Source organism: Castor canadensis, chromosome 4 (assembly GCF_047511655.1).
Source record: "Castor canadensis chromosome 4, mCasCan1.hap1v2, whole genome shotgun sequence".
Taxonomy (NCBI): Eukaryota; Metazoa; Chordata; class Mammalia; order Rodentia; family Castoridae; genus Castor; species Castor canadensis.
This window is the reverse complement of record NC_133389.1, coordinates 166,606,414-166,634,256: the sequence shown is the minus strand read 5'-3', so window position 1 is coordinate 166,634,256 and position 27,843 is coordinate 166,606,414. Positions and strand designations below refer to the sequence as shown.

General features: G+C 43.5%; 2 protein-coding genes and 1 pseudogene across 6 annotated transcripts in view; 1 reads left to right on the top strand and 2 right to left on the bottom strand.

Annotated features, from left to right (window-relative positions):
- The window catches only part of Ttll4 (tubulin tyrosine ligase like 4), a 51,393-nt gene extending 49,037 nt beyond the window's left edge, over positions 1 to 2,356 (bottom strand). Inside the window, exon 1 of the mRNA XM_074071724.1 lies at positions 2,223 to 2,356. The gene's annotated coding sequence lies outside the window, so the exon portion shown is untranslated. The remainder of the gene's footprint in view (positions 1 to 2,222) is intronic.
- Positions 264 to 27,839, bottom strand: Stk36 (serine/threonine kinase 36). Of its 5 annotated transcripts, none has more exons than XM_074071720.1 (27): positions 27,648 to 27,839; positions 27,005 to 27,179; positions 24,314 to 24,454; positions 24,126 to 24,203; positions 22,957 to 23,087; positions 22,436 to 22,685; positions 21,054 to 21,147; positions 20,640 to 20,809; positions 20,296 to 20,483; positions 19,677 to 19,776; positions 14,565 to 14,708; positions 11,291 to 11,470; positions 10,255 to 10,352; positions 9,747 to 9,852; positions 9,258 to 9,408; positions 8,941 to 9,068; positions 8,369 to 8,473; positions 8,019 to 8,117; positions 7,845 to 7,933; positions 7,500 to 7,563; positions 7,196 to 7,306; positions 5,309 to 5,395; positions 4,304 to 4,478; positions 3,907 to 4,054; positions 3,512 to 3,659; positions 2,223 to 2,969; positions 264 to 1,164 (listed from the first exon to the last, which is right to left on the bottom strand). In XM_074071720.1, the coding sequence occupies exons 2-27, from the start codon at positions 27,086 to 27,088 to the stop codon at positions 1,021 to 1,023; spliced, it is 3,960 nt and encodes a 1,319-aa protein (XP_073927821.1). In that variant the 5' UTR covers positions 27,089 to 27,179; positions 27,648 to 27,839; the 3' UTR covers positions 264 to 1,020. The 5 variants fall into 5 exon arrangements, with proteins under 5 accessions (XP_073927821.1, XP_073927823.1, XP_073927824.1 ...); XM_074071722.1 differs by having other exon boundaries at positions 4,304 to 4,475; XM_074071723.1 differs by having other exon boundaries at positions 4,304 to 4,475; positions 5,309 to 5,383.
- Positions 14,797 to 15,924, top strand: LOC109690473 (probable ribosome biogenesis protein RLP24 pseudogene; annotated as a pseudogene).
- Positions 27,840 to 27,843: the final 4 nt, after the last annotated feature.

Below are 27,843 nucleotides of genomic sequence, written 5' to 3'. Positions count from 1 at the left end.
GAATTAGGACACTGTACTCATCTTTCACTTCTTAGAAAAAAATGGAATTTAAGGAAAGGAGTCTCCCCATTTTATGGATGGAGGAAGCTTGTCCTAAGCAATCTGATAAGACAAGGTTTAAGCTTCCTAAGTCTATGATTCTAACCAATGAGTGCCAAACATCCGTTTCTGGTAAACTCAATAAGCTCCATAAATAGCTCCCCTTCTAATGCAGCCAGTACTCCATATACATTGAAATTGTATTAAATATTAAAACCGGTGTCTGAGATCTCAAAGCAATCCAGTTTATTTCTCTACTTAACCCTTCCATTTTGGTTCCACTGGTCTTGGCTTAAAGATGCAAATAAGCCTCCAAATCAGGATCTTGTGTGAACAGGACTGCAGAGCTTCCAGCACCACATAGAAGCTCAAATTGGGGCTGTCTCCCAGTCCCTTACCTTGGTAGCTCCAAGTAGGGTAAGGCACATTTTTTATTAAAGTTTACAAATAGGTTTACAAAAAAATAAAAATGATATACTCCCTATCCCCTACCGATGGAAAGAATGTGGGCTAAGGGCTGGGGAACCTCTTAACAACTGAGGTGATGGCATTTATCCCCATAGCCTACTGCTGAGGCAGAGGCTAGTGTATCTTAAGGCAAAAACCACTGGGAGGATTACAGGAACACCAGAAAAGAAGAGATCTGTCAGCTGGAGGTGTTTCCCTAAGGTCCCAGAGACATGTTCCTTCCTGCGCTTAAAGGCACATTATTGGAGAAAGACCCCAGGATGTAGAGAAGGAAGAAATCTCTGGCACCAACAACAATGAAGTTTACTGGCTGAAATCATCCTGAATCTGAGGGAAGAAAGGGGCTTTATACATTAATCTGTTCTAGTTTCTCGCTCTCAGGTGAGTTGGCAGCTTATCATTCTTTTTCACTCTTCAGCTCTCAGTTGAGTTAGTGGCTTGTACAGGAGAATAAGGAGGACTTGGCAATAGTAGGGCAATGAAGGCTGGAGGATGGACCCCAGGAATCCGGGATCACGTGCTGTGGGTTGGCCTCAGGAGGTGGATGAGTTTTCTGCAGTGTCTGGCAGAGGCAGGCCTGGGGTTGCCATGAGGCAGCAATTGATTCCCCAGAGAGAGCAAGGCTAATTTCTCACTGGCACCCAAAGACACAAGCACCTGTGGGACAGGGAGATGACAGAAAAGGATGTGAGGCTCAGAAATGGTGGTGTTCAGGGCACAGGCAGAAGACTCTCATTTAGCCCAGCAATGCCCACTCCAGAAAAGGAAGCAAAGGGAAATGGACTTTGAGGGACCTGGAATAGATTCAATGGGAGAAGAAAAACCTCGGAAATAGGAATTGTCAGATCAGAGGTTTACTTCCATTCACTTTGGCTGTGAACCATAAAGCCAAAGCACCAGAGGACCCACCTACTTATTCTCAGGAAGAATGAAAGAAAGCAGCAGTGACTGACAGTCAGCCAAAAGGTCTCATTCCCAGACTAGGACTTCCCAATGGGTCCAAACCCGATCCCTCACTTCCAATCAAGAATCACTTATTGTCGCCACAGGGATTGCTAGAAACTCCTATAATATCACCACTATCCTCTCAAATTTTGTCTTGCATGAACTACCCAGCGCTACCACATGGGGTTATTATAATTTGTGTTATCACACATGAGTGGTTTCTATAGAAGAGGCAGAATAAGACAGTGGTTAAGAGTATAGGCTCTGGACCTAGACTTCTGAGTTCAAAAGCCCAATACCATCTGCTAGTTTTGTAACTTGGATAAGTTATGAAACTATTTGTGCCTCAGTTTCCTCACCTGCAAGATGAAGGTAATAATAGCTTAAACCAGATAATAATAAAGGTCAAATGCTTAGCATGGAACTAAAAGACAACTGGCACCTTCATGGGCTCAACATCTTCTGGTCTTCCTTCATCTCTTTCCTGCCCTGCCTTAAGAAGAGGTAACCTGTAGTCCCTGAGAATTCAGGCATGTCCTATCCCAATGGAGCCCCCTTCTAGCTCCCTTCCAGCACCCTTCCCCCTTCTCTAGGATGGAAGATGGCAAATGGAAAAATCATCTCTAACACATTGTCCCCAAGTTTCCTGCACCCAGGCAGAAACATACCTTGGCTTTCTCAATGTCCCGATCCTTTACAGACTATCTCAGAAAAATGCTGTCAACTCTAGGGGCCCCAATCATCATGGCTCAAAGTCCTCTGGGACATACCTGATGGATACAGGGCTCCTGTCGGAGGCTCCGGAGGGCAATGAGAGCAGCCTCCTTCACATTTGGCTGAGGATCTCCACATGCCATCTCTAGGAGCCGCTGGGGTACTTGGCACTGTAATAGTTCCTCTCCCAATCCCTCAGGCCCCAAGTTGCCAAGAGCTGATGCAGCATTGCGCCGGATACCAGCCTGAGAATCTCCAAGGAGCTGGGCCATACTGGGCACCGCAGATGCCAGGGCAGGTCCCAGAGGACCAGCCTGGTAAGCTGCATTGCCCACAGCAAAGCTGGCACTGAGCCGCACAGCAGGGTCCTTGTCTCCAAGTCCCAACAGCAGAAGGCTGAGCAGTCCAGCCTGGCTTTGTAATGCCCCACGCAGGGCCATGCTGTATTGGAGCAAGTGTCCCAGGAGCCTGTAAGTACGGGCCCGCACAGAGTTCTCTGGGTGGCCCAAGAGGCTGCGTAGGGGCCGATAGGATTCATCAGAGCCAGCCAGGAGCTCTTGGATAAAGGACAAATGGCTAGGAGACAGTACCCGGGCTGTGTGGGCCAGCAGGGAGAGAAGGTCAGAAATTGTTAGTGGCTGATCACTCAAGAGAGCAACAGAGAGGAATGAGATGATGATTCTAGGAGAGGAAGCCACTGTGTTCACAAACTGGTTGAGAGAAGTGAGATCCGTGAGGGCCAGGCGGGTGAGGAGGCTGATGGGCAGCTCGACTTGGGACAATGGAAGATGGTGGCAGCAGACCTAGGAGAACAGGGGGTACAGGTAAAAGGAGTTCAGGAAGAGGGAGAAGAACACTGCATCTAGGCAGAAACCTAAAATCTGGGATAAAGAAAAGCCAATGTCCTTTGAAGCCTAAAGGAAGAAATGCCTGTACAGTTCAGAAACCACATGAATCGCATGTGGAGCATCTTTCCAAGTTCACCCCTAGTACTGCAAGGGCTCAAAATCTCTGCTTTCAAAGACCCATAGCATAATGCCAAGGACTGTCAGGAAAGTTATTCCTGACTAAGGAGCTCAGCCTTCAGTGTCTGGATTAGGATGTCCTCTTCAGTGAGCTCCAACAGAACCAGATGAAAGACTGATAGAGAGAGAGGGATTAGCCCAACTCTGACCACATGCCTCTTTTCAGGCATGAGTGCTGTCTTTACTCCAACTCTTAGATCAAGCCAGATGCTCCACTCTTACAGGGGCCAGGAAAGCCCTGGAGTTGTTGGGAAATGAATTAGAGGACAAGACACTAGACATCTTCCTCCCCCCTCCATGCCCAGTAGCTTCCCAAGTACCTGAAGCAGGTGGGCTGCAACTTCTGAGTCCCTGAGGTCAGCCAAGATACCTACAAGGAGGTCAGCATCCACATCCAGGGCAAAGGGGAAGCAGAGGAGCTGGCACACGGAGAGCACCACAACAGGAAGAAACTCAGGCCCGTGAGGCCTATGGAGGGGTATGCAGAACAAACTTGGGTCTTGCTCACCTACACTTTGTTTCCTCTCTCTCCTGTAATTTCCTTCCTTAGCAACCCTTCCCTAATCTCAGCAACTCCTTAGGTTCCCAGCCTAATCCTTATCCCATTTCTAGCCTCATAACTCAAGCTATCAGCTACTTCTCTCCTGGCCCCTCTCCCCCATCCCTCCATTGCTGACTCTGATCTTCCATTCTCCTTCCTCTAGCTCAGACTCACGCCCGACTCAGGTGATGCAGGAAGCTGGGGGAAAGCAGGTGCTTCAGGTTGGACATGAGGATACTTCCACGCTGGGACAGGTAGCTCAGGTATAACTGGGGTTCCTGGGTGAAGGTAGCCATGGCAAGGCTTAGCAGGGCCACCATGCCTGAAAACACCAAGAATAGAGACCTAGGAAAGCAGAGGCCCAGATGCCCCTGCTTCCCCATGGCTCCAAGGCCCATAACTATCCAGTCTCTTTCCTATCCTTGAATAGCATCATTGTAGACTCTGACATCCTTTTCACAGGCAGCAGCAGCAGACATCTCTGTATGTTACCCCAGTTCTATGCTGCTTCCTCTTGAAGAGGGATCCATATACTGGCCTCACAAAGGAGGCTATGCTAATACAAAGATACCTTGGGGTGAGATTAGTGTCCAGTCTGGCTCTGGGTTGGGTGAACTAGATAGTGACATCCCCTCTTCCTGTGTAGATGCCTTCTCAGGTAGCTTCAGGGCCATAGAGAAACGGTGCCACAAAATGGTCCACACATCTGAGCTAGCCACATCTCTGATTAGGCTGGCCTTCCGCTGCTGGAGACCAAAGTGAAAGAGGGTGGGTGGGGAGACAGAAGTCAAGAGTCCAAATGTGTTTTCATTTCTGTCCCTTACCCACAAAGGAGCCCTAGAAATAATTCCTTCTGTCTTTCCATCTAGTATTTCCATATTATCTTCCTTTCTATTTTTTGGTTTTGGTAGGACTAGGGGTTGAACTCAGGGCTTCACCCTTGCAAAAGAGGTGCTCTACCACTTGAGCCACACCTCCAGTCCATTTTGTTCTTGCTATTTTGGAGACAGAGTCTCACAAACTGTTTGCCCAGGCTGGCTTCAAACCTCGATTCTCCCAATCTCAGCCTCCCAAATAGCTAGGATTATAGGTGTGAGTCATTTGACACCTGGTTTTGTTTTTTTGAGACAGAGTTTTACTAAGTTGCCCAGGCTAGCCTCAAACTTATGATCCTCCTGCTTCAGCTTCCTGAGTACTGACATGCATCCCAACACCCAGCTTATTCTCCTTCCTGTCACAACTTAAACCGCTGATCTCTCCACCCTTGGGTGTGCCTGCTGAAAATCAGGGAATTGCCCTGTTGGGGTAAGCTTGTAGCAAGGCCATCTTGTTAGCAGGGCCTATAAAAGAAAAATTAAAACATGTTTTTTCCCCACTGGATTCCCCAAGGGATGCAGCTGAACAATTTCCTTTAAAGGGTCTTACTAAGGGCAGGTGGGGCAATTCTGAGGCTAGCCTATGCTAGGAGGTTGAGAGGTGAGTATGGGTTGCTTCTTCATTCCTATTACCCAGTGGCTCCAAAAAATGCCCAGTTTCTCTCTCCTTTCTTCTTGTTTATCCCAAGATACACCTATACCTGGGTAAGGAGCTGCAGCAGAAGGATGAGGACACCATCATAGAACCCACAGCTACCTGGTGGAGTCAGCCGGATCTGTTGGAGAGACTCAAGAAGAATACAGACCACTGAGAGAGGGACAAGGTGGCCATCCAGGCCTGTGACCCAACTCTTAATTGGGTAGAAAATCTCTTCCTTGGCCTGGAAGAGTGGTAAGAGTTCTTCTGGATTTAGGAGTCTTGGTTCCTGCCTACTCTTCCAGCATGTGTCCTAATGACACAGTCTGGTAGAATAAGCAGATATAAAAACAATTAAGGTTGCTAAACAAGAGGTTGGGGCACAGTTGAGAGTACCTAACATCACCTCCTGGTGGTAGGAAACTGATTCATTAAAAATCTTACAGACAAAGGACTGGGGACATGGTTTAAGTATTAGAGCACTTGCCTAGTATGCTTGAGGCCTTGGGTTCAATCCTCACCCAGTATCACGAATAATAATTAAAAAAAAATTAAACTAAATTAAAGGTGATGAAAACAGAATGAGATAGCTTTAAAAGAAAAAAAATTAATGACAGTGTTTGGGATGTTGCTCAGTGAGACAGCATTTGATCTCCAGCACCACTACATAAATAAATAAATAAATAACAGACAAAAGGGTGGCAGTAGAAAAGGAGAACATTTTAAGAAAAAGCCATAGTATATGTAAAAACAGATAGGCGTAAAAGGCCATAGTGAATTTCGGAAAAGGTAACCCTTCTGGTGGAAGGATCACAGAGCCCACGGGCAACAAATGAGCATTAAGTGCAGACTAGAGTCTGCACTTTATCCCAGAAGTAGCAGGAAGTCACTGAAGTATTATTCAGACAACTTGTATTCTGCATCAGTAATATTTTTTATCTCTTTTATTCCCTACTATATCCTCAGACACTGGAATAATGCAGAGCACTCAACACATACTTATGTGTTGAATAAATACTGGTTGAATGAATGACCGTATTAACTCTCAGGAAGGCTCACTTTGGTGAATAGGCCGGAGAAGAAAGATCCTAGAGTATGCAAGAGCCAAAAACCAGAAGATAGATGACGCATACATAAACTAGGGCAGGTTAGTGATGGAGGGAAAAGACCTGAGAGTCAACTGGAAGGTAGAATATATAGCACCTAGGGGAATCAGCTGGGGAAGGAATAATGGGGAAGAAGGAGCTCCTGAATGAATGTTAGTGTTTTCACCAGTGATACGGTCTCTCTGAAAGTAAACTTCATCAAGAAAAAGCAGATGAATATTACCACATTTTGTGTCTATCTTCCAAGTGTGTTGTGGGATAACATATGTGAATGTACAATTTTTAACTTATAAGGAATTCTACCTACATAAGGATGACCATAATGTGCACATGAAGTCTATTTTTACAAAACGAGGGAAATATGAGTTCCATAGGATCTAAAAAGGAAAGAGAGAAAGTCCTGGAAAGAAGGCTACAAAATGGTCTGAATTCCTGAAAAATGCATAAAGTGTAAGTTCCTTCTCCCGCTCAGTTATGGAGAAAAAATGAGAAAAGTAGAATGGACTTTGTGGTAGGAGAAGACAACACTTTTAACCATAGAGCATGAGCTCCTGGAAGAAACTGAAGCAGCAGGGAAACCTCACACCTCAGATTACCAGGCAGCTTCCTTTCCTCTTCCTTCTCCCTGCCTTTAAAAGCTCCACAAGAAAAATCTGAAGTCCTGACCAGAGGGCTCAGAGGGGCTTACTATCTGAAGGCAAAGGAAAAAGAAAGAAGGACTCCTTGATTCCTTTTCCATTCTTTAGTTTCCTCCAGACTTGCTAGAATTTTGGTCTTTTTCCCTGGAGTGCTGCCCTAATGTGCAGCAGAGAAAATGTGTCTGGGCCTTCTCTGGTAGGCCTTACCTCTGCAGAGGCAGACAGGGCATGTGCAGCTGCGGCAATCCATTCCTTGGGCTGTAGGTCAAAGGTCACCCCTTGCTGACCAAGTTGTCCCAAGAGACAAGCTGCTGCATTCTGTGGGAGAGGCAGAGGAGGACCATCTGAATCTGAATGGTGTTTAGGACAGGCAGAGAGGATTTACGTCTCTGTCCTGGTCCAGAAGAATGAATGTCTGCAGAAACAGCTGCAAATGGAGAGTGACTGCTGGCTCCCAGGAGGGCTGGATGCCAGGGTGAAAGGAGAAGGAGGGAGAAAGTTAAAAACTCACCACAAGAGAGACGACGTGTGAGTGGGTAAAGAGAGTAGCAACCTCACTGCCTAGCTTCTCCATTCTGGAATAGGGAGACACATCAACAGATGCAAGCATGTTAAAGGAGGCCAGTAAGGGGCCCTCCCTTCTCCCTTGGACTGAATTCTTCATTTAGGCTATATATCCACTTCCAAGGCCCAAAGTTGTTGGGAATCCAGGTCTGTTCTTTCCAGATAAGCTTTTACTGTCTCTGTCCCAGTACCCCCTAAGCAAAGACTAAAGGATGTCATTCCCCATATTCTGTGTCAGGGTTAGCTTCACAGGTAGAAGACTTCATTGAAGAAACTTGACTTTATGACTCACCCCAAAGGCAGATCTTGGAACCGAAAGACAAGAAGGGAGAGAAGGTGTAGTGCTACTTCAGTGGATTCTTCCCAATCCACTACTTTTGCCTATAAAGGAAACCTGAGCTAACAAAACAACCTCTGGGCGAAACGGGGGACTACTGTGAGATAATCACCCATGTTACTGGCCTACCTTGCTCTGGACCAACATCAACAGTGACTCCAAGGCCAGGGGCTCTTGTCCTATAATATGGCACAGACGCTCACTCACATGGCAGCAGGAGTAGAGAACCTAGTGGAAAGAGGGTTAGTGGGCAGAGCAGTCCCTAGTTCCTAAATTGCAAGACTCAGCTGAAAAGCAGATGAGCCTCTCAACAAAGCTGGTGTCCAAACTTGGGGGGTTGTGATGATTAATCCTGATTGTCAACTTTATTGAACTGAGAAGTGCCTAGGAGATTAGTAAAACACACCTTTGTGAGGGCAATTCTAAAGAGGATTAACTAGGGGAAATCTAAGATTGTGGGAGCTATAGAAATGAAGTACCTTGAGAAGGTGGAGGCACAGGATAGGATGCCGCAGGCCAGAGATTAGGGACGGCCTCAGTTGGCTGTTGTCCTCTGTTAGCTGATTTGCCAAATGCCAAGAGACCTATGGAGACATATCCAACGACTCCATCCCATTCACCTTATTCCAATCCTATTTCTCACATATGCCCAATTGACCAGGACCCTTAATCTTCTTCTCAGGTTCACCAGGAACTTCAGACCCCATTCTATTCCCAGTTTTCATGGTCAATGGAGAGCTAAGTCTTGGCCTCAGTGTATACAGGTACAAAGGAAAGTGTTACTGGGCAACATGGAGCAGGAAAGCTAAATCTTGAGCTCTTGGGAAAGCATGGTGGCTTCTAATTAGCTGCCCTGACTCTGGGTAGTTATCAAGCCCTCTTCCTTACCAGCTGGGTTCTGGGATTCTGGCTACACTGTGTTCCACAACTGTTTCTGGAAATACTGAGCAAGAAGAATCCCAAGTTTATTTTTTCTGTCCCTCTGAAAAACTCAGCCTCCCCAACTCCCCTGTCAGCCAGGAAGACAGGAACAAGAACTTGCAGCTCAGACCTGCTCCTTAGCATCCCAACAGCTAGGCAGTCCCACAGGGGCAGTGCACATGGCTGCCAGGGCACAGGAAATGGCTGTAGGCAGGTCATCACTCTGTTCCCGTTGTGGCTGGCTCACTTGTGGGGCTCCTATGGAGAAAGGCAAGGAATGCAGGGTGAGATCTAGTTTTCTTTCACATCCTCATTCATTCTTTCAGTTCACATTTACTGAGCACTCATTAAATGCCAGGCACCATTCTAAATGATGGAAGAAGGAAGATTAGAGTCAGACTTACTCAACAAGTAATCAAGAGAACCTCCCCTTCCCACCCTGATCACCTGGGGGTGTGTGGAAAGGGAGCTGTGGAACTGTCAAGCCATGAAGGAGACCATCCAACACAGCACGCTGTGTGGTCAACAGGCTGGAGTAAAAGGCTTTGGAGATGGCTCGGCTGTTCCCGTCCATGGCTTCACACAGAACAGCAAAGCACTAAAGGAAACAAGGGTAGAGGTAGCATCAGGGAATCAGAAAACTGACTGGGCTTAGTGTAAGAACCAAGACTGGGTACCAGTGGCTCACAGCTGTAATCCTAGCTACTCAGGAGGCAGAGATTAGGAGTATCGCAGTTTGAAGCCAATCCATGCAAATAGTTTGTGAGATGCTATCTCGAAAACACCCATCACACACACACAAAAAAAGAGCTGGTAGAGTGGTTCAAGGTGTAGGCCCTGAGTTCAAACCCAGTAACCACTAAAAAAACAAAACAAAACAAAAAGGGGATAGAGAAAAACAGAAAAGACAGAAATCTGGAGGTGGGAGTAGATTACCATAAGGCTGTCCCTTCGCAGTGTCTGCTCAGTGTCATCTGGTTGGGTCAACAGTTTCCCCAGCAGGTCCAGAAAGAGGTTGGCAGCCTCCTGAAACACCTGTAGGCTGGGGGAAAATGGGCCATGGTTTCTTCTCATCTTTATACTAAAAGCCTAGATATGGTGAATGGTTCAGTCTGGGTAGGTAGGAGAATCTTGCAAAGGAACACATCTCCCTTACTAAAACTAAACACACACACACACACACACACACCCATCTAACTCGTTCTCTGCCATTTTCACATCTTGACTCTTCCATTTAGGTTCATGGTATTGCTGACTCTTAGAAACTGAAAGTCTTGAGGTGAAATTGGAGGGGTCCTAATGTCCTTAAGAGGAGCAGCTAAACTCAGCTGATCACTAACCCTGTCATACTTCTCTCTTGGCTTCTTTCTAATGAGGAGGGAAAGAAATACAGTAGAAACTGAAGCCAAACTGGCCAATAGAACAAAAGCTTCTTTTATCCCACCTGTCACCTGTCTGGTTCCTCTCCAGATTGAAGGTGCAGGCAAAGTAGGCCTGAATCACAGCCATCAGATCCTTTAAGAAGGTCCCATACCAAGGTTGCTGCCAAGGAAGAGGAGAGAAAAAAACAATGTGAGGAATGGAGACAAAGAGTAGAAAAGGCAGTTTTAAAAAAAAATGTACAGAGAGCCTGTCAAGTTGACCAAACAGAAAGGTAAAAGGGAAGAGAAATAAGAGCAGAAAGATCAATAGGTAACAAAGTGTCCACCAGTAAACTATAAACAATCTTTTTCACATGAACATCATTTTGGAGTATAGGAGGCTCTATTTTTCAAAAAACTTTAATTCCTTGAATTTGCCCAAACTTAATACTCATCAATAGAGTGCAGCATTCTAACTGACTTAACCTAAGCCCCCTCAGCCCTGACTCGGAGGGTCCTTTGAGCTCAGCTGTGGCAGGACACAGTGTGGGGAAGTAAAGGTTTGGCCCCAGACACATTGAGTCTCAGTCCTAGTTCTTCCACTTATTGTCTCTGTGACCATTTACAGGTCACACCTGTATAGTGATTGTATAGGAGCTAATCTATGAATTTGGTATCCTACCGTATAAAACCAGGTCAAAAGGCCGATTCAACATTCCTAAGCAAAATATTCTAACTAGTGGAAAGATATGTGTGAAAATCTGGGTTTCTACCTTCTTTTGGGAAAACTAGAGAATCTGACACATTGACTTAAATTTCTACACAGCAACGATGGGTGGAAGCTGGGGCAAAGATGCTCCATTTAGAGTGGGCATGTGCTGTCTAGTTCATCCTATTTTCCACTACTCAGATAGTTGCACACTTAGCCTGCTTCACTGACTTGACACTACCTATCTTGCCAGAGGCATTAAAGTTATCGAATGATGGTCTGGTAATTAGAAAAAAGAGGAAAGAAAATAAAAGGGCTGTCAGGCCAAATAGAGATGGCAGTTCAAAGGACAGAGGTCCAAGGAAAAGGACCTTCTGTTGGTTGCTAGAGGCTCTGGGACTGGTGCACACCTGCTGGATACTTTTGCTCTCCTGGCTATGCCTGAGTAGGTTGAGCAGCAGCCCAGGCAGTCCTGCCTCCCGGCAGAAGGAATATAAGGGAACAGAGTTACTGCAGCTGGCCAGAAGATTGCTCAGGACCCGGAGTGCAGGGAGGATGTGGGAAGCACCCTCTAGGATGCCTTTCAGTATCTGGAGGACATAAAGGAAAGACACAGAAATTGGTATGATAAAAGGAGAGACACAAATAGAAAAATGTTTCCAAAAAGCAGGCAAAGCAGACCAAATGTTTGCATTCCTTTTGCTGGGAATCTAAAATCCAGCCAAAAAAGAGAAAAGAGGGGAATTGTACCAGGGAAGAAGAATGCAGTCAGGTTACCTGATACAGAACACTAGTGACCAAGGGCAGGGGACCTCAGGATTTTTTTGTAAGACATAGTACCTTTCCTATCTGCTCCCTCCCTTATCCCTTTCTTTGGCTTAAAAACAGACAGACAGATGGACACACACACACACACACACTTCTGAATATTAAAAACAGTGGCTAGAAAACAATGCTAGTTAATTCAAGAGAGATAAACATTATTCAAATCTAGAGCTGAGGACTGAAGGTGTGGCTCAAGTGGTAGAGTTCTAGCTTTGAAATCATGAAGCCCTGACTTCAAACCCCAGTCCCACAAAAAAAAAAAAAAAAATCTAGTCTAATATTTATTTGTATACAGCCAGCTGCATGCTAAAAACAGTATCAAACTTTCAAATGGTTAATCTTTAAATGGTTATTCTTCAACAGAATAACATTTACATCAGGTGTTTTACAATATCCCATTCACTGTTGTAAAATTGGACTTTATTTTCTCACTTAATCTTTATAGTAATCTGTGGAGTAAACAGAATTGCTTTTTTTTTTAATGGAACTCGGGGTTAAACTTGGGGCTTCACACTTGTTAGGCAGGTACTCTACCACTTGAGCTACCCCTCCAGTCCCTCTTGCTCTGGTCATTTTGGAGGTGGGGTCTTGCAAACTGTTTACACAGGCTGGCCTTAATTCTCCCAATCTCAGCCTCCCAACTAGCTAGGATTATAGGAGTGAGTCACCAGACCCTGGCAAGAAAAGATTTCTTATTTGTAATACCAAAAGCACAATTCACAAAAGGAAAACATGGTAACTTTATATCATCAGAATGCAAAATATTTGTAATATGGAAGACATTCTTATGAGATGAGAATAAAAAGACAAACCATAAACTGGGAGACAAGATTTGTAAATAATTTATGTGATAAAAAGTTTTGTATCCAGATATACAAAGAACTCTTACAACTCAAAAAGAAATAAACAATTCAGTTTTTTAAATGAGCAAAATATTTGCATAGAGCTGGGGGCATGGCTCAAGTGGTAGAGTGCCTGCCTACCAATGAAGACCTGAGTTCAAACCCCAGTACCACATAATAATAATAGTAATAATAATAATATATGCTAATTCAAAATAAAATAAAAATTTTAAAACATTTGAATAGGTATTTCACCAAAGGTACACAAATGGCCAATAACCACATGAAAAGATGCTCAACACTCATGATTAGTGGACATAAGTTAAAACAACAAGATACTATTTCACACTTACTAGGATGGCTATAATTAAAAGGTCAAACAGTAACAAATATTAGCAAGGATATGGAGAAATCATGACCCTGATAATACTGCTGGTAGAAATAGAAGATGGTATAGCCACTTTGGAAAAAGAGCTCACAATTTTTCCCAATGTTAAATATAAATATACCATATGACCCAGCAAGTCCACTGCTAAGTGTCTACTCAAGAGAAATAAAAACATGTCACTTGGTTAAGAATGTTTGTAACAGCACTATTAACAAAAATCAAAAGGTAGAAACAACCCAATGTCCATCAACTGGTGAGTAGATAAACAAAATGTTATTTACCCATTCAATGGAACAGTAATCAGCAGTAAATAGAAATGAAAGGGGCTAGTGATAGAGCTCAGTGGTGGAGCGCTTACCTAGTGTATACAAGGCAGTGGGTTCATCCTAGCACCACAAAAAAAAAAAAAAAAAAAAAAAGGAACAAATGAAAAACTGGCATATTATTATTAATAAACCTTAAGGCTGGAGGCATGGGTCAAGTGGTAGAATGCCTGGATGATTATTTTCAATGTGAAGCCCTGAGTTCAAACCAGCCTACCAAATAAATAAACCTCAAACATCATGATAACTCAAAGATGCCAGTCACAATGATCCATATATCATATAATTCCAATGATATAAAATGTACAGAAAAGGTAAATCTATGAGACAGAAAGTAAACTAGTAGTTAGCTAGGATCGGGAAAAGTTATTAGCTGGAAATAGGCATGAGGGATCTTCAGAAGTGAAGAAAATGTTCTAAACTTGGACTTTGGTGATAGTTCCACAATTTGGAACACCTATTAAAAGTTATTGATTACGGCATATAATTATACCTCAAAAAATCTGTTTAAAAACCTTTAAAGAGAGCAAGGCATGGTGATACAAGCCTAAAATCCCAGCACTCCAGAGGCTGTTACAAGGATTGAGAGTTTGAGGTCAGCTTGGGCTACACGGCAAGACCCTATCTCAAAACAAAAAAACCAAAAAACAAACAAAAAACTTTAAAGAGAGGGAAATAAATATAAAGAACATCTTTTTGTGAGCTCCTAGGAGGGAAGAGCACTGTTTTAAAGAAGCAAAAAACGGCTTTGGAAATGAGCACCCTAACTTTTAGTGCTAATTAAGCAAAGTGTTGTCCCCCCAAAAAAGAATCTCATTCTTCTCATTAGTCTGCTTGTAGTACAAAATATTATATGCTCAACTGTTAGAATTATGTTTTTAATTTCCACATTAAAAATTTCGTGGAAATGTGTTTTCTCTCATTATGTAAGTACTCATATAATGGACTCCATTTTAGCCTCTTGGCCCACCCACAATGCCTAAAATATTTACTGTGAAAACAATTTTGTTCAGCCTTCATCTAAATAGTTAATTTTCCCTTGAGAAAGAGAAGTCTGAGGCCTGTTCTCTCCATGTTACTAAAGGAGGTTAGTTAACCTCCTTCTTGAACTGGAAAAGGAGAAGCTATCACTCCTCTTTTACTTTTTTTTTTTTTTTTTTTTTTTGGGTTTGAACTCTTTGAACTCAAGGCCTGTTTGCGAGGCAGGTGCTCTACTGCTTGAGTCACTCCACCAGCCCTGAGTGTTTTTTAGTGCTTCATCTCTGAAAACAGTATGAATCCCATCAACAGTATCTCTGCCCATTACCTGCCCTCCAGTCTCATGTAGCTGACTCTGGATGCGCTGGCAGAAGACAGGATTGCACAGCAGGGTGAGAGGGGCCTTTAGCTGAATAGGTACAGGCTCAGTGGTCTCTAGAAAGTGTTGCCATTCTTCATCACTGTCTGGCTCCTGGGCACAGGAGAGCAAAAGCTGTTAGGAGGAGTGTGTGAGTCTCAAGGTCATACTTTCCAACCTGCAGTTAGAAACCTTAGAAGTCATGAAGCAGCTACAAGCAACCACTGATATCTTCAGCACAGACTTATATCTTAAAACAATAGTCAAAATGAAGGACAGAAGGTAGGATCCCACATAGGTTCAACATTTGAATCAAGAAGTGTTATTTTGAGGGGAGACGGGATAAAGGAGAATGATGGAGGGGGTGAATTCAACTATGATATATTTGATATAAGAACTTTTATAAATGAACCACCCACACAACAATATTAAAAAAAAAAGAAAGAAAGAAAGAAAACTAAAAAGTTAGGTGCCACTGGCTCATGCCTGTAATCTTAGCTACTCAGGAGACAAAGGATCAGGAGGATTGCAGTTCAAAGCCAGCCCGGGCAAATAATTCGAGACACCTATCTTGAAAACACCCAACATGAAAAAGGGATGGCAGAGTGGCTCAAGCGGTAAAGCACCTGCCTAAGCAAGCATGAGACCCTGACTTCAATCCCCAGTATTACCAAAAAGTAAAAGTAAAAGTGTTATTTCAGATTGTGGGTGTGATGGCTAACACCTGTAATCCTAGCTACTTGGGAGGCTGAGATCAGGAGGACCATGGTTCAAGGCCAGGCCAGGCAAACAGTTCATGAGACCTCATCACCAAAAATAACCAGAGCAAAATGGACTGGAGGTGTGACTCAAGCAGTAGAGTGCCTCCCTTATGACTGGGTGAGTTCAAACCCCCGTTCACTCCCAACACTTCCCCAAAAAGTGTTATATCTGTTCAAGGCCCATCTACCCCAGCCAGGCATGATATTGGTTTGCAAGGTGTTTAGGTTATATAAATTCAAATGTCATAAAAACTTTAAGAAAAAGAAAGCACAATCCTTAAAAGGTCAGGTGGACTGAAGCATTCTGGAAAGCAGCTGGAAAGCACCAGAGAGAGCTATGAATAAAAACTATTGATGCAATGAAGAAAGTCAAAGAGATCAAACAGAAACAACAAACTAAATTTACAATGAACATATGGAAGAAAAATAAAGAGCTGTAGAAAGTTCAGGACATCAAAGAAGTCAAGCAAAACATTTACCTTATCTGGGCCCTTCTTGCAGGCAAGTAATTGGAAGAAAAAATGGTACAGCAGTTACAACAGGATGTGGACATGGAGGATGTTTCTTAAAAATCTGTCTGTAACGATTTCTATATGTACATCTGAAAATCTATTTAGAGCATAATGGCATATACAAATTTAACTTCTCTTTTTTTTTTTTTTTTTTTTGCAGTACTAGGGTTTGAATTCTAGGCCTCACCTTGCTAGGCAGGCACTTGAGCCACTCTGCCAGTTCCTAGTTTAACTTTTGACAGGTAGTTGTGGATGTCTGGGAAAAGAACTGAATAATCTTTGCCTGAAATCGCACTGTATTTTTTTCTGCTTTGAAGACTTCTCAGTGCTTTGAAGAATTCTCAGTCACTTCCTGATAGAGCAAGCTTTTTTTTTTCCCTCCATAGCCTAACAAGGGTCTAAAGGCAGAAGAGTTTCAGTGCCTTTTAAATTTTAGTGTGGTTTCCTTTATTTATTTATTTATTATTTTTGTGGTACTGGGGTTTCAACTCAGGGCCTACACCTTGAGCCACTCCACCAGCTCTTTTTTAGTGATGGGTTTTTTCGAGATAGGGTCTCTTGGACTATTCGTCCAGAGCCGGCTTCGAACTGCGATCCTCCTATCTCTGCTTCCTGAGTAGCTAGGATTACAGATGTGAACCACTGGTGCCTGGCTAGTGTGGTTTCCTTTAAAAAAAAAAAAAAAGCTCATAGTTGATTTTGGAAAGTAGAATTTATGAATAGAATGTCCATTATTTGTATATAAAGTAAAATCATTTCTAAAGAAAAAATAAAGAGAGACAGGAGACAGTATGTGAGGGTGTCTGGAAAAGTCTCTTGGAAAGCACTGGCAATGTGTGCACAGAGAGTAACCTGGAAAGATCCACTGCAGCATGGTTGATAACAAAACATGGAAACATCATAATGTTAGTCAATAAGGGAATAACAACCATGGAAATACTATTAAGAAACACTATTGTGAGAGACCAGTAACTAAATAGACTGAGAAAGAACTTTGACATGTGCAAGGCCGTGTCGAACACCTTTGTGCTGAGAAGGCAAGGTCCCAGCACAAAGGAGGTGAGTAAGGCTCAGCAAGGCTGCCTTGCAAGTAGGGAGACTGAGGCAGTGGAGATAGACCTCAGCATGAGCACGGCTCTGTCAAAGGGCCCCTTGGCTGATAGGCAGGGACCCAGCCAAGGGGAGGCAAGGTTCAGCAAGGCTGCCTTGCAGGGAAAACAGAGCATGTTGACGAAGTCAGGATAGTCCGCAGTAAATAACGACATACCACAGCTGCGCTGCCACCTACTCGACTGGACCATGAGAACCCAACCTGCACTTCACCCTGCTTTCCCACACTTCCTGTATAAATAAATGAGCTTGTAGGTGGAGGGGGTCGCTGGCATCTCTCATCAGGAGTGCTGGACCCACCCGGTCCCAAGCTTTTGCTTTTCTATATGTCTGTCTTTGTGTCTTTTTTCTCAATCCCTAGTCACTCCCAGTCAGGTCAAGGGACCTGCTCACGCTGGCCATGAGAACTATGAGATTACTAAAAAGACTGTGGTACTAAGGAGGTATTATTTATATAATATTCCTACAAACAATGCATAATCTGGATCTAGTCATGAAGAAATACCAACTTGATGAATATTCTCCAAAACAACTGGTTATAGTTTGGTTAGTGTGTTTCCCAAAAGGTTCATGTATTGGAGGTTTGGTCCCCAGCATATTGAGGACCAATATTGATATTGGGACCTTTAAGAGGTGGGACTAACAAAGACATTAGGACCCTTCTCTTTCCTCCTGTCTTCTGCCTTCTCTGCAATGGGAACTGAATCAAGAGTCTTGTGCATGCTAAGCAAATGCTCTACCACTGAGCCATATATCCAGTCTAGGATTAGGTATTTCTCCTGGGACCCTGGTTAGGTCTAAAGAGAAGGATGTTATAAAACCTTAAACTTGCACTGAGGACAGTGAATGTAAACAAACAAACAAACAAAACCAACAATGAAACCTGGCCCACCAATCTCTTGGCTTCCTATTTTGAGATATGAGGATTTTTCCCATGTGCACCCCTTGCCACTGTGATACCACCAGCCCTAAGGTCCTCACGAGAGCCAGAACTATGCCAGTGCCTTGCTCTTAAATCTCTAAAACCATGAGCTTATTAGACCAGGAAATATTTTTTAGTACAGTACATTACCAGAGCAACTGACAGAATGTGAATATGAACTATAGATTAGTTTCTTAATCTATTTACTGTTAATGTAGTAACAGCATCAATGTGGAATTTCTGACCTTTATGATTGTACTGTGGTAATGCAAGTGAATAACTTTACTATTAGAAAACATGCACTAAAGTATTTAGGGGTAAAAGGACATGTGTGTAACGTACCCCAAAATTATTTTAAAAAGACAGTATGTCAGGTATATGTAGAGAACCATAAAGCAAATGTGACAAAATTTTAATTGGTCAGTCTGGGTGAATGGGAAACCATGGTTTGAATGTTTCTTCTTCTCTAAAATACTTCTGTTGGCAAGTTAATCCCAATGCAACAGGGCGTTCGGAGGTGGGACCTAATGGGAGGGTTTTAGGTCATGAGGTATCCATCCCTGTAAATGGATTAATACTGCTATACAAACATTTTGCAGAGCCAGGCATGGTGGAGCATACTATAAATCCAGCTATTTGGAAGGTAGAGGCAAGTGGATTGTGAGTCCAAAGCCAGACCAGGCAAAGTTAGGAAGATCCTATCTCAAAAATAAAATTTTTAAAAAGGCAAGTGCAAAGCCCTGGGGTCAATCCCCAGAACCACAAAACTAAACTAAACTAAACCAAATAAACAACAACAGAAACAACAACAGTTTGCAGGAGTGGGTTCATTCACTTGCTTCTGTTCTGCAATGTGCAGATACAGCGTTCTCCATTCCAGAGGACATGCATTGAAGACACCATCTTAGAAGAAGAGAGTCTGAGCCTTAAGCTGCTGGAACTTTGACCTTACGCTTCCCAGCTTCAAAACTTTGAGAAATATGTTTCTATTCATTATAAATTATCCAGACTCAGGTATTCTGTTTTGGCAGAATGAATCAAAACAAGGATACACAGCACTTCCATGTAATATTCTTACCATTACTCTTTAAGTTGTAATTATTTCAAAATTCAAAAAAATATAACCCGAAAATAAACACAAAATATTGAATTAGAGTATAACATGTGTTGAAAACACTTTTAAATAGATAATATGAGAAAAGAAGCATAATACAAAATACATAAAACTCAATTATATAAAAACAATGAAACTGTATTTCTCTGTGTGCATATTATATGTTTGTAAAAGTATAGAAACATTGGAAGGAGACAGACTAGATTAATAACAGTAGTCATCTCTGAAACTGAGGTAAGGCTCAAGGGGGACTTTCATTTTTTTGGGTGAGGTGTTGAACAGTCTTGCACTCGCTAAGCCGTTGCTCAGCCACTTGAACCATGTCCCTAGTCCTTCATTTTTTTTTTTTAAGATGGGCATTTCACTATGTTGCCAGAGCCCACCTCAAACTCCTGGGTTCAAGTGATTCTCCTCCCTCGACCTCCTGAGTAGCTTGGACTACAGGCATGTACCACCATGCCTGACTTGGGACCTTGATTTTTACCTATGTATTCTAATTTTTGAGAATTACATGTTCTGGTACTATGTAATTAAAATCTATAAACTGATAAAGCAATTTTTAAACAAAGGAAGCTCATACTTGGAGAATCTCTGTTCTAGAAAAACATTCACCTAAACTCAATACCCATGACAGGGTCAAGGCCAAGAGCCCCCAGGATTTACCTCGTTTTCTAGGTCCACTGCATCAATGCTCCGCTGGCACACAATCTCTGGCTTCAACTCTGGGAATGCTTGTTCACAATCCAGTGTAATAGGCTTTTCCCTGCCAGAGGAAGCCAGGGTGCAGGATGAGTTCAGACCTGTGAGGCTTAGGGTTCATTAACTTGTCCCTCCTCTAGGCCCAGAAAGAGAGTAAAGAACAAGTCATACAGGCACATAGAAGACATTTCCATCTCGTTTATGAGATGTGATCAGTTACTCATGTTAACTGATACACATATTGTTGATTGCCCTCCCACTTTGGATCTTATTCTCAAGTCTACTTTACAATTTTCACCTATGACTCTCAACTCAAATAATCTTCCCTTTCGGAGTGAAACAATCCTTTCCTTTTCAGTCAAAGTACAATTGAGACATGAAGAAAAAATCTTCAAGTTTCCTCAATGATCAAGAAAGTATCTGTTATTAGAACAAGAACCCAGGACTCAAATTCTAAAGACCTGTGTATACTTAGGCAGTGGTTAGTGAGAGACTATCTCATGTTTGCTTTGGCTAGAACCAAAGATCTGCAAGATAATGCCCTCTCCTTACTCCCCCAAATTGCTAGCTATACCCTTCTCACCGAGATGCAGGGAGAGTTTCTCCAGCCTCCCACTCAGCCCAGTTGCTTTTCATTTCTGAGGCCAAGATCCCAGCCAAGAGGCTTGATTCCTGAGGCGTGGCCTTTAGTCCAGGCAGAGGTGCTGTGCCAGGAGTCACCTTGCTGGTCCTGTCCTCTGGTGCAAGGGCAGGTCCTGCATTCTGGTGTTTCTGTGGGAGATGGGTAAGAGAGAATCAATAGAACTATCTGGGCATTATGGATTCTACCCATAGTCATTTCCCAATTCCCTAGAAAGTTACCACCCTTCTCCAACTCCTCCAGTCACTAGTCTAGTCATGTTGTATAACTTCCTCTGCCCCACACACCTTCTGCTTGGCCTCCTCAGCCATGCGTTTATAGGCCTGGTGCAAGATGCGAGACTGATTACCCTTGGGGGCCAGCCTATGGGCCTGTTCTTCCTTTAGGACCTGAAGATCTGGAGGTGGGTGACAGGTGAATGGGGTACCCAAATCTGAGCTTGCTGGCTCTGTTATTACTACAGGAGGAAGAGAGGGAAATACAATTATTCCAGGGCTATCGTCACTACGTCCACTTGGCCAGGCTTCTGTGGAAGAGGCCAACTGACAAAGTGACAAAAAGGGAGGAGTTAGGCAAAAGATCTAGGAAGAAAGTTCAAGCTGATGGAGGAAAGATATGTTGGATCCAGATGTCAGGGGAAAAAGAGAAGGTTGGAGAAAATGCTGGGAAGTGCCAGAACCCTGGAAACTTTGACAACTCACTGGTGACACGACCAGCAATAAAGGGGTGATGTAAGAGGTCTGGCCAGGACAGACGCTGACGAGGGTCCTTGATGAGTAGCCCCTGCAGAAAGTTCTGTGGAAAGAAATAATACTCCATCAGCTCTTCCTTCCCTTCCCCTCTAGCCTCTCTCTAATCTATCAGCAGAACTGGCAAAGTTAAGACTCCTGCATCGATTCTAACAGCAGCCTTGACTACACCCTCAAAAACCCTTTCCTAAGGCATCATTTTCCCAACAGACTACTGCCTCAACCCTTCTAGGGAGCCCCAATTCCTGTCCATGGACATTCTGTAACCCCAGAAGTTAAAAACAGACATCTCAATGTCACCATTGTGAATAAGGGAAAAGAAGCTAAGGGGAAGGGGAGATGTCATCTTCACAATCATCTTCTGAAAGCAAACATTCAAAGGAGTCACAAAATGCTCCCCCTTTGACCTCCCTTTCATTATGGGTTGTTTGTGGCTAAGTAGGAATAGATGCAGCTATGGTTAAAAACACACTCACACACAAGTAATGGTATAAAGATATGTTTGGGGGACACTGAAAAACAAATCTTTCAGTACATCTTCAGATGGTAGAGGGATAGGGAAGAGTCTCAAAAGGGAACATCTGTTATGAGGTATCCTCGGGAAAATCCTCAATTGGGCCTGAAACAAGAATAGAAGGTACTAACAGACTATGAACACTGTTCTAAAACAAGGTGATTTGTATAACCATGGTTCTTGCTGATGATATCTGCATATCTGCCTGAGGAAGAATGACTGTCCTAAGTACACGTCCCCCATTTAAGATTTCTTTGTTTAGATTCTTTTTGATAATTATTTGGGCCTCCTAACTACTCAGGTTGGGAAGAAATTTGTGTTTTTTCAGGAAACTTGTAATCATATTTTCATTGAGGACCCATAATCTTACCCTAGGTAAGAAATAAAAAGAGTACAAACTCCTCTTCATCCTTTTCTGCACCAGCTGTTGTTGAGACTAGCTACAATGAGTAAGCACCACCTTTATTACCTGCCCCCAATCACCAAGCCAGTCCCATCACTAGCTGTTCTGATGTCTGAAGAGGACTGAAAGCAGCGTGGGCAACATCTAGACATCATCTAGACACTGCATCTGATAAGAAATAAGTGGACCAGAGGGCATGTAAAAGACCAATCTCTCGCTCTCTCTCTTAGTGTCTTGAAATTATCTTTCTAATGTGATAAAGTATAGTCTGCTTGTATAGCCTGCAGGCACTAGCAGACCTTTGAACATCCCCTACAGTAAAAAAGCAAGACTGCTTGGCCCAGTTCCTTCCTGCAAAGTCCTTCCCCAACTCTGGAAAAGGATTTTGGAAAAAATCTCCCTTTCAATTTCCATTACCTTGAAGCAGGGACTGATGGTAGAAGGCCAGCGCACAGGGTCCTTAAGAATGAGGCTGACTAGCTGAAAGATGCTTGTGGTATAGAAGGGAGGGGTGCCTACAGCCAGCTCATACAGGATGCAGCCCACAGACCAGAGATCTGCTGTGTGGTCATATGGTCGCTCTTCCACCAGTTCTGGAGACATATACAGTGGTGTGCCTTTGATTGACGTCAGCACCATCGTGTTGGTGCTCATAGCCCGGGCAAATCTATAGCAGATGATGGGATAAAATGGAAGGGAAAAGATATTCTACACCTAGTCAACTAAATCTAGAAAACTAAATCTAATCATTTACCATGTGTTATCGTATGAGATTATCCTGAACCAGAACAGAAAAAGCACCTTTGATTAGTTCCAAAGGACCCAGCAGGAAGCCCAGTCTTCAGCTCAGGTTCTAAAATGAGGCCCTAGAAAGTCACATGTATGTTCTAGGGCTCTCTGAAGAATTGGAAGCATAGATGGAAGCTCAAAAACCTTACCCAAAGTCACAGAGCTTGATGCCACCATCCTTGGCAAGAAGGATGTTCTGTGGCTTCATGTCTCGGTGTAGGATGCGGTGGGAATGCAGATAGTACAGGGCTGACACCAACTGGGCAGCAATAGCCTGAACCTACAGGTCAGAAAGGCAGGGAAAAGAGAGGTCAGAGGAAGGAGCCGGCTAACAAGTCAAAGACTTCTAATACTACTGCTAATGTGATCTTTTCTTCTTTCCCTGTCTTCCAGAGCACCACGCTATGCCTTCCTTATTACTTGTTCCCCTTGTTAATTCTTTCATTTACTCATTCATTTATTCAAGGAAAACCTAGTGAATCTCACTTACTAGCTGTAGGACCATTAGCAATTATTTTGTGCCTCTCAATTTCATCATCTATAAGGCAGTAATTCTCCTGCCTTGTAGGGTTTACTGTATGGGTTAAATGAGTTAAAGCATGTAAAGTGGTGCTTAATATGCGCACACAGTAAACATTCAATACACAGAAGCCGTAATTACATACGACAAAATCCATTTTCTCAAGACATGTAGCCACACAGACAAATAAGACAAAACAAGAAAACATGACAAAATGATGGAAAGAGAGTGCTTCAATAAGGATTCCTGGGCAGGGGTTACTTGTTAGAGTGCAGAGAAACTCCCAGATTGAATGTGGCTGGAGACTATTCAACCAAATCCCATTGCTAACTACCATGTCCTGGTAGCAAATGCTGTCTGACCACAACCCTTACCTCCTACTGCCCTCTCTGGTACCAGCATACTAGCCCTTCTTCCTTAACAACAATGACCACGACGTTAATAATAGCTATTGATTTAAATGGTTTGTGTGAGTGAACTCAATAATCCCCACAATAGCTTTATGAGGCAGACATTATTATTATGCCCATTTTACAAATGAGGAAACTAAACACAAATATTACAGTGACTTATCCAAAGTCACAGCTAGTGAGGGGCAGAGCCAAGCTTCCTTCTCAAGATATTGTGGTTCCAGTGTTCATATACTTTACTTTTACACAACACTACTCCTAGGTACACCTAGAGTCTTTCATTCTTCTCAGAAGTCTTCAAAAATGGAGACTTTCACTGCCCTCAGCTTATCTTACTAGTCCTTCATCTGGAGAGGGAGCAGGGTGAATTTTAAGCCAGGAAGTATACCTGGTCTTCAGGAAGTTTTCCATCATCTTCTAGGATCTGAAAGAGCTCTCCCTCAGCATAGTCTGTTACCACCACCACCTGCAGGGAGAAGGCAGTAGCAGTAATGGAAGATTCATGCACTCTGAAGTTAGGAAAATACTAAGATCCTTGTGCTTAGGCAGAGGTGACCAAAAACCACCAACGCATACCTCTTTTTCAGTCTCAAAGCTGTCAAGCATATGCACAATGTTGGGATGCCGCAGACCCCGCATGATTTCGATCTCACGTTGCAGATTCCTCAGCTCTTTCTCTGAGCGCCCCAGCTTTGGGATGAACTTCAGGGCCACTACCTGTCAGTGGTAAAGTGAGAGTTAAGGCCTAATCACACACTGAAGAGAGCTAGGATTCAACCTTAACCTCAGCCCCATAATTTAAGGCCTGGCACCCGTGGCTCAGGCCTATAATCCCAGCTTCTCAGGAGGCAGAGATCAGGAGTATCATGGTTCTAAGCCAGCCCAGACAAACAGTTCGTGAGACCCTATCTCAAAAAAACCCTTGGCAAAAAACGCCTGGTGAAGTAGCTCAAGGTGTAGGCCCTGAGTTCAAGCCCCAGCATCACATACACACACACACAAAATATTTTATACTGCTTGAGCAACTGTTATCGTACCTGCTAAATTCCCACCTCTACTTTCCCCATGGTACTCTGGTCTTACCCAGGTTTCCTCCACCCCTTGCCCCAGGAGGAAACAGCCTCTGTCAAGCATCCCTTTGATAGCTTCTGGGAAATATGTTCCAATGTAACCAAAGGACTCAAGATGAGATTTAGGGAAAAGAGAAGAAAAATGAAGACAGAAGAATAGACTTCAAGTGGTTTATTTCTTCCTGCAAAGAACGATAGAGGCAAGTGATGAGAATAATATTTATTTGTTGTGTACTAGGTGCCAGGTATTGTACTAACTCTTCTTTCTTCTTCTTGAAACAGAGTCTATGTAGTTCAGGCTGTTCTTGAACTTACTATGTAGCCCAGATTGGCCTCAAACTTGTGATCCTCCTGCCTCACCTACCAAGTGCTGGGATTATGAGTATGCACTATCACCACAGATTCTTAAGTGATTTAGTGTGACAACATATTTTAATCCTTAAACCCCATCAGTCAGATACTGCTCTTATACCCATTCCAGAGATGAGGAAACAGAGCCAGAGAGGCTAAGTAGTTTATTTGTAACTCTAAGGCTAGAAAATAGTGGAGCTGTAATTTGAATTCAAGTAATTCAACCTCAGAGCTCATACTCCGTAAGTCTTAAGGAGTCAGTCCCTTAAGAATACATGTTGAGTAGGAAATACTCTGGAATTAGTAGGTATAGGAAAGAACTTACTCAATGGAACCCCAGCAGCACAGCAACTAAGAGATAGCATAGATATATGGAACTTCATAAAACTAAAGGGCTTCTGCTCAACAAAAGAAATGGTCTCTAAACTGAAGAGAACACCCACAGAGTGTGAGAAAATATTTGACAGCTACACATCAGACAAAGGACTGATAACCAGAATATATAGGAAACTTAAAAAACTAAATTCTCCCAAAACTAATGAGCCAATAAAGAAATGGGCAAGTGAACTAAACAGAACTTTCTCAAAAGAAGAAATTCAAATGGCCAAAAAACACGTGAAAAAATGCTCACCATCTCTAGCAATAAAGGAAATGCAAATTAAAACCACACTAAGATTCCACCTCACCCCTGTTAGAATAGTCATCATTAGCAACACCACCAACAACAGGTGTTGGTGAAGATTCGGGGGAAAAAGGAATCCTCTTACACTGTTGGTGGGAATGTAGACTAGTACAACCACTCTGGAAAAAAATTTGGAGACTACTTAAAAAGCTAGACATTGATCTACCATTTGATCCAGCAATCCCACTCTTGGGGATATACCCAAAAGACTGTTACTCCAGAGGCACCTGCACATCCATGTTTATTGCGGCACTATTCACAATAGCCAAGTTATGGAAACAGCCAAGATGCCCCACTACTGATGAATGGATTAAGAAAATGTGGTATCTATACACAATGGAATTTTATGCAGCCATGAAGAACGAAATGTTATCATTCGCTGGTAAATGGATGGAATTGGAGAACATCATTCTGAGTGAGGTTAGCCTGGCCCAAAAGACCAAAAATCGTATGTTCTCCATCATATTCGGACATTAGATCAAGGGCAAACACAACAAGGTGAATGGACTTTGATCACAAGATAAAAGCGAGAGCACACAAGGGAGATATGAGGATAGGTAAGACACCTAAAAAACTAGATAGCATTTGTTGCCCTCAACGCAGAGAAACTAAAGCAGATACCTTAAAAGCAACTGAGGCCATAGGAGAAGGGGACCAGGAACTAGAGAAAAGGTTAGATCAAGAAGAATTAACCTAGAAGGTAACACACACACACAGGAAATCAATGTGAGTCAACTCCCTGTATAGCTATCCTTATCTCAACCAGCAAAACCCCTTGTTCCTTCCTATTATTGCTTATACTCTCTCTTCAACAAAATTAGAGATAAGGGCAAGATAGTTTCTGCTGGGTATGGAGGGGGTTGGAGGGGAGAGGGAAGGGGGGGAGGGGGGTGAGGGAGGGAGTGGGGGGAGGGGGGAGAAATGACCCAAACATTGTATGCACATATGAATAAAAAAAAAAAAAAGAATACATGTTGGACTGGAGGTGTGGTTCAAGTGGTAGAGTGCCTGCTTTGCAAACGTGAGATCCTGAGTTCAAACCCCAGTCTCCCCCGCCAAAAAAAAAAGTACACGATGGTATAAATGCATCCCTTCTGGTTCCATTTTCCACTACAGTTAGGGTTACCAAATCCCACTCAAAATATATCCCTCTTTGTTCACCACCTGAGCACTGTATTTTTTCCGACCCTTGTACACTCTCCCAAAAGAGCCTTCTCCAATCATCTCCAACACGTGGTACTTTTCCATGGCAAAGCTTTCAGGATCTCTCAGAAGGAAAAAGGTGAAGATGGTGGCGAAGAGCTACAGCTTCTGGGACAGTTCCACACATCTGGGAGGCCTGCGGACACGGGAGAAGTGTAAAGGTTAGCTGCCTTGTCTTTTCTCCTTTTTCACAATTATCCAGGCCTCAAAAACACGCTAGCGTGCAGTTCTTAAAAAGATGACAAAAGTTTGGGACAAACAGAGCATCTCCTTGGAGTTCTCCCCTTTTTCTGAAAGTTTCCTGTCCCCAACCCAAACCCGAGCCCAACGTTCCACCAGCTTGGCCCACTCGGCCCCGCCCCCCTCAAACTAGCCTCGCCTACCCGGTCCCGCTGTCCAAGTTCTTGCCACCCCAACTTCCTCAGCACCGCCGTCAGACCCCTGCAGGGACGGTCCCTCTCACCCCAAGCCTAAGAGCCCCAGCTCCCCAGGCCGAGGGACGCCGGTCCCGGCTTCCACCAGGTCCTTTTTCGGCTGCCTGTATACTTTGCCGGACTTAAAATTTTTCTCTGCCCCTACTGCCAGTCTCTTTAGTCTCTCTTACCAGCTTTAGTCGCTAGAACTGGTCAGAAGTTCAGAGGACAAAGCTCTCAGTGGTGTGCGACGGACGTGGACAGGCCATAGGCACGTCCTAAGCTACTTTTAAGCTGTCGCTTGGTCCTCAGGCCACACTAAGGACCCAGAGTCTGCGGTTGCCTAGAAACGGCGCTAGCTGCCCCCGCCTTGGTTTTCCGCCTCCG